Below are 6021 nucleotides of genomic sequence, written 5' to 3' on the forward strand. Positions count from 1 at the left end.
GCTATCTTGCTAAAATATTGTTAGGTACTTACTTCTGAAATAATTGGAGCACATTATAAATATATAACTAAAGCTCCTAAGAATCACTTTTTGAATTGAAGTTAGGACTCTTGACCAATGAATGAAGAGACTTTACATTTCCTTTTTATGTGCATCTTGATAATTCAAAGTGTAACTATAAAACACATTTTTTTTTAGCAAAAAAGCATGTGTTTGGCAAATTTTGAGCATAACAGCTGAATAACTGATGATTTTTCTTATCTTTTTCCAAGGAAGTTTTCATATTGTTTGCCATTGTACAACACTGGTCACTATTGCCTTCTATTATGACAAAACTTCCTTCTCTCCATTCTAAATGAAAACATGAGATTAAAAATTTTCTTGGCCACCCCTACAAAGTATAGGGGTATGTAATATATATAAATATCATTTTTGTGTGGATTATTAATCTAAGTCTGTTTAGACTATGGCTTCCTACACTTGCAGTCCTTCTTGTCTATAACGCCTTGCTGTGTGTGCATTATTGCATACGGGTTTTACTTCATAATGTTTTTATTCTGTGGACACTTTCAACATTCAGAGAAATCTGCAGGCATATCTCTGTTTGTCATCTGTATTGGACTGATTATATTTGCTATTTAGTCTTATTAGTGCTTATTATTGGTTTATAATTTAATGTTGTGAATGTCAGAAATGTTATTCCCACTCTTTCTTTAATCTCCATTATTTATTGTGTTTTGTAGGGTGGCCAGAAAGGGTATGATACATTATGCATAGCTTCTCCCTTCCGACTACATTAATTATCTTGTTAATTGTTAAATCTCCAATTTTTTCACATTTAATAGGCAGAGACCCAATATGCTAGTGGGCAGCTGGCCACATTTTGAAAGAGAAAATGTGTACATAACAAATGTGGTGTCCTCTTGAAATCTGAGCACATGGATACATGCTAATCATGAAGATAGTACACTTGACGCTGCTGAATAAATTTATATGAGTGAAAAACATACCAGAATAAGTAAACATTGATATGGTGTTATGGTAAAATGAAATCAACCAGTTAGTCATCCATTATCTAGAATGAGCCAAATGAGCAGTAGTCCATGCAGCAGCAAACACTGTTTTATAGTTTCATGCTTTACTTTGGGTGTGTTTCTGCAGTCTTTTTGAGGAGCCCATTGTATCATGCTACTAGTGACACCTAAATGTGAAGCTCTTGCTTGAAATGACAACTGTTTGTTTGTTGGCTTTCCCATGTAAGAAAGATTGTTTAGTATTTTTCTGAAGTACTCTGTTCACAAAGTGTTGTCAGTAAAACTTGGCCAAATAAGAGGAAGTATTAACCAGCCCAGCTGTCCACACAGGTAAGGCAGTAAAGTTAATGAATTGTCTTGCATATTTTGCGGTAGATTTCACTCAACATGTATACATATAAAATTGTCATTGTTTTTAACTTGTACTGTTGTTTATGCCTTAATCCTTAAATGTCAGCTATTTAAAGCCAATCCTGACGCACAGTGGACCTCCACTGACCAGTACGCTGCCAGGGTGCTGTGGGCCTCTTGCTCGATGTCTCACCAGTCCACAAGCCTATGAGGCAAGTATGAATCTTTTTTTTTTTCTGCTTATTTCATCAACAGCTTCAAGTGGAATATGTAGTATTTTGTTTTCACTTTATGGCCATTGAGCTTCTAACAGTGAGTGAGAATGTAAAGGTATGTTGCAAATAACCCCAAACAGAATAATCTTTCCACCGGTGGCTCTTTATTTTCTGTGTGCTTGGCACCCTCTGTGACAGAAAATGGGTGTTCTCCCTTAAAGCCTCAACAGGGAAAAATTGAAGGTAACAGTTAGCATTTTCAAAGTGACAGCACTTTATATCACTTGTGTGCAAATTCAGGCTCATTCAGATGTAATTGACATGTTAGTGGGCTCCTTCATCTCTCTCATTAGGTGTCTGGAAAGGAACCCAAATACCTCCACTGAATGACTAAATCTCAACAACAATCACAGCAAACCTAGAACTGAAGAGTAAGGCAAGGATAAATGCTATACACATTCTAATACAAGAAGTGTTATATGTATTGTAATGTTTTACAGATCATCGCTTACCTATTATACTGACTATTAGAGACATCATAATGTAATGTTTTATGAATGGTTTTGGAGTTGCAAGAAAAAGTTTGCAAACCCTATGGAACTCCCAGGTTTTTTGCAATTAGTTACCAAAAACTATTTGCTTAAGCTATATTTGTTCTGATTCTGACCATCTTTTGTTTTTTGTGCTGCTGAAAGTGTCCTTCCTAGACCAGACTGTGCCCTTTAGATGTGCAATCGTGTAAGGAGCACCTTTAGCCAATTGGAGCGAACATTTGAATGACATGATGCTCTGCTTCCACTGAGATGCTCATGCTATAATAACTGACTAAAGCTGATGGTCACATTACACAATTTCTACCTCTTGGATGTGTCAGGATTGCCAATTGCAGTTGCTGATCTCGTCATTGAACATGTCAGTCTACATGACTGAAAATGACTGCCCCTGTTACATTTAGCTACTGCTCACCTTACAGCACAGTCATGCTCGTCCCTTTTTGTGACAGCCAATAGCATGCTGCCTGATGGAATCAGCACTGTACAAAGGGTTACCAGGTGTGCAGAGTTCAGCCACCGTCTCTGCCCTTTTATTATTTTTTTCTTTTTTCCCACTCTGTGATGGTATGTAAAACATGAGACCTCAGACTAATGAGCTTCTTTTTTTTTGTGAGGACAAAAACAGCTGTGTTCCTTATTCCCCACTGCTGCATTGCATGAATTGTACTCCCAGATTAGCATACATTGCATGTCAGCTCTCATATACACAGATAACACCCCTATAACTAAAGACAATATAAAAGCTGTTTGATTCTGTTGGAACGAGTTGTGAACTAGTTGGAGTGGTTTGGTGGGTGTGACACATTACTCAACCAGCTTCAAGTGAGTGCACTGCCTCTGACTCGCTAAGGTAATATACTGTAATTGAAGGCTACAACTGAAAATCGCTGGATTTGTCCCGTAATGTGACATGGCCTTGTGTTTGTAAGTGTAGCGGACTGGCACCTCATACATCACTGGTTTCTGACTGGCGCCTTACCCTGCTACTTCCCTGATTTACACTAAGCAGGTTCACAGTGGATTGATGGATGATTTCTATCATATCTTTGAATTGTTAAGTCTTTTAAAAGTGCCTGTTCTTCAAAGAGCTTAGCTGCTTATTTTAGATTGGCCATTTATAAGTGTGCCCTGGATGCTGCTAAATTCGCCACAACCCTGACTTGGATTAGGCAGATTTGAAAATGGATGAATTGTTGAATAGCAACATGCCATTTTTTTCTTGTGGTTTTAACAAATCTAATCTGGCCTTCAGCAGTTTTTCTGCTTGGCTTGAAGATTCATTTGGAGAAGTAGGTTATATTTTTATATGCTTGTGTTACCGCTTAAATCTTGGCCATTGAAGTTCACAGACAATACACTCATTCTTTCATAGTGTGGATGTGACTTTTCTTTATGTCTAAGGACACAAGGTGCCCAAGAGGGCAGGAGGGAGATGGAACATTAGAACCATGACATGTTCATTCACATAGTTAACAGGGATATTTTCTTGTTTCCTCTCTAGAACCAGGAGCAGCTACGAGATGCCGATTCTGACCTAATCCTGAATGACAGTGACCTGACACTGACATATGGTGACACTGCCATCACCGCTAATGGTGCCTGTGGCCGACGAAAGAAAAGTAACTCGGAAGAAGCCCTGGAGCGAGAGCTTGAGGCTGTCGACCATGAAGTGATAAGTCGGGGTACTCGTCTAGTGTTTCCCATTGAGGACCACGCCTGACAGCAAAGGGATGTCACATATGCGGCAATTCAAAAACATAAAAAAAAATGTAGAAAGAAAACGGATGACCTGAAGGGTATTTGGTTTTGCTGGAGTGTGAAATTCATCATTGCTATGATGATAGGGGCTTAATTGAGTAATCAAAACTAAGTGGCACTGAAAGTTGTGATTTGTTTAACTTTAACTTAGGCCACATGCTTCCCTTCAGTAGGCCAAAGGGAACAACTGCATTTCATTTCCATCAAGGCAGGCTTCTGTGATGCAGGTGGTGATTTGCTGGTAGTCATTGACTAGGCCAAGGAGAACAAGATGTTAGTTTGTACTTGAAAAGGCATCTGTGCACAAGAGACAACCTAGACATTGTCTCCTTCTGTCTCGCGTCAGATGTGCATAGGTTTGCTTCTTTGCTTGAAGTTGCCATGAGATCAAAGTGAAATAAAGGTCAAAAAAAAGTCATTTGGCAGCATGAAGCATCTGATAGAAAATTTCATTTGTAATAATCAAATCACTGTTGCATTACGCTGCTGCTGGGGAGAAAAATATGGGGTGGGCGGACAAAGGGAAAGGGTTAGAAGCTCTTCCTGCTCACTTCTGAGCCACAGTTAATCTGCCCCGTGAATAAAAGGATTTAAGCATGAAACAAGTCTGTACCCGTAACCCTTTATTTTTGCAAGTCCATTCCATTGTATAGTGTCTAAATTAGCACAAGTTCATATTGTGAAGATCCCCCTCATCAGCCCCAGTGCATGTCCCATTCCTTCTGTGTATTTATGATGTGACAGGTCCTTCTCTTTTTAAATTGTAAGCACGTGGACACATGTTTTAAGCTGTGCTTCATGGGATTGCCGTCTCTCAACCAGGTAACCCTTTTCATCTTCTTTACAAATAAGCAAGCCAGTACTTGTGTTGGCCTGAAAAGGAAAAGCCTTGAGCTACAAGGTGCTGTCCTTCCGTGTTTTCATTGCCTCTCTATGGTCCTGTCATAATTACCACCCAGGTAGCTTTTAAACATGCCAGCAGGTGCAGTGATGTGACATTTTATCCACATTAGCCTTCTACTGTTTCGTTTTTAGCCATTTTTTGGCACTTTAGCTGCAGTTGAACTGCAGTCAGTTTTTTTTATTGTCAAAAAAGAAAAGAATCTGTGCTGGCATGTTGCCTCTTCTCTGTTCAAATGGTAGCCTGTCTTGCTTGCAAAGCTAACAAACAAATGAAGCTCGAGTGAAAGAGTTTGCCCAAATGTACTACAAAATAATATCCTTACTGTGTGTGTCAGCAGCTTTTATTCTCCCTGACATCAAGGACTCCAAATACAAGTACAGTATGACAACTGTGAAAACCTCGCTGGTTATCCCCACTTTGTAAGCATTAAAACTAATAAAAACTGGAAATGACAAAACATCATAACTGTTGAGGTTTGTGCTTCACAGGTGAAGGTAAACAAAGGGGGCTGTCAAGCTATCTTAGGCCAGCTGGCCGACTTTGGTCAGGCACCCTCGGGTCTGATCCTCTTTGTTTTCATTTTCCAATTTTAGAACATTCATCATATCATAAGTGATGCGTACATAGCATGTGTTATGGGTGATGAAAGTCACACTAAGTTCAATAGAAAACGACATTTGTCTTCATGTTCCTTAACCTGCGATAAACACTAGCTACTCAGTCTGCGCATTTTTGTTTTTATATGGATGTAATAACACAGCCCAGCACAGGGAAGCAACTGTCAAACACCAATAGTACAACTTCATACGAGACCATAATTAAGAAACATAATTTTACAGCACAAGCCACTAGTTTTGTGGTAAACGTGAAGAGTAAAGCAGTAATTCTTGAGGAAGATTAACTCCACTGTCTGTCTCCTGGGCAGACTTGGCATGAATTCAGGTTTGGCAAAAATTCACAACAATGAGTGACATGGCATTGACAAAACCGACAGCCATGTATCTTTTTCTGGTACTTATGGCACTTTTATATTGCCTTATGGCTCTGCTGACTCTCTGCCTTTAACCCCAGTAAACTCTGCTTGGCACCCCGTCCTCAATGGCAGCTATTAGAGGTCTCAGTCAGGCGTCTGTCTTGTGTCAGCTACATCCTATCCCAGCAGTCTTCTGAAATGAGCAGTATGCCCTGCAGTGCTCCATAATTAG

At 39.4% G+C, this 6021-nt stretch overlaps 1 protein-coding gene across 1 annotated transcript in view; it reads left to right on the forward strand.

Annotated features, from left to right (window-relative positions):
* slc9a7 (solute carrier family 9 member 7) overlaps nucleotides 1-5275 on the forward strand; it is a 226174-nt gene extending 220899 nt beyond the window's left edge. The window contains 2 exon segments of the mRNA XM_051927093.1: nucleotides 1492-1597; nucleotides 3656-5275. Coding sequence (XP_051783053.1) covers nucleotides 1492-1597; nucleotides 3656-3874 — 325 coding nt within the window. The 3' untranslated portion in view covers nucleotides 3875-5275.
* Nucleotides 5276-6021: the final 746 nt, after the last annotated feature.

This window comes from Erpetoichthys calabaricus, chromosome 4, assembly GCF_900747795.2.
Source record: "Erpetoichthys calabaricus chromosome 4, fErpCal1.3, whole genome shotgun sequence".
Taxonomy (NCBI): Eukaryota; Metazoa; Chordata; class Cladistia; order Polypteriformes; family Polypteridae; genus Erpetoichthys; species Erpetoichthys calabaricus.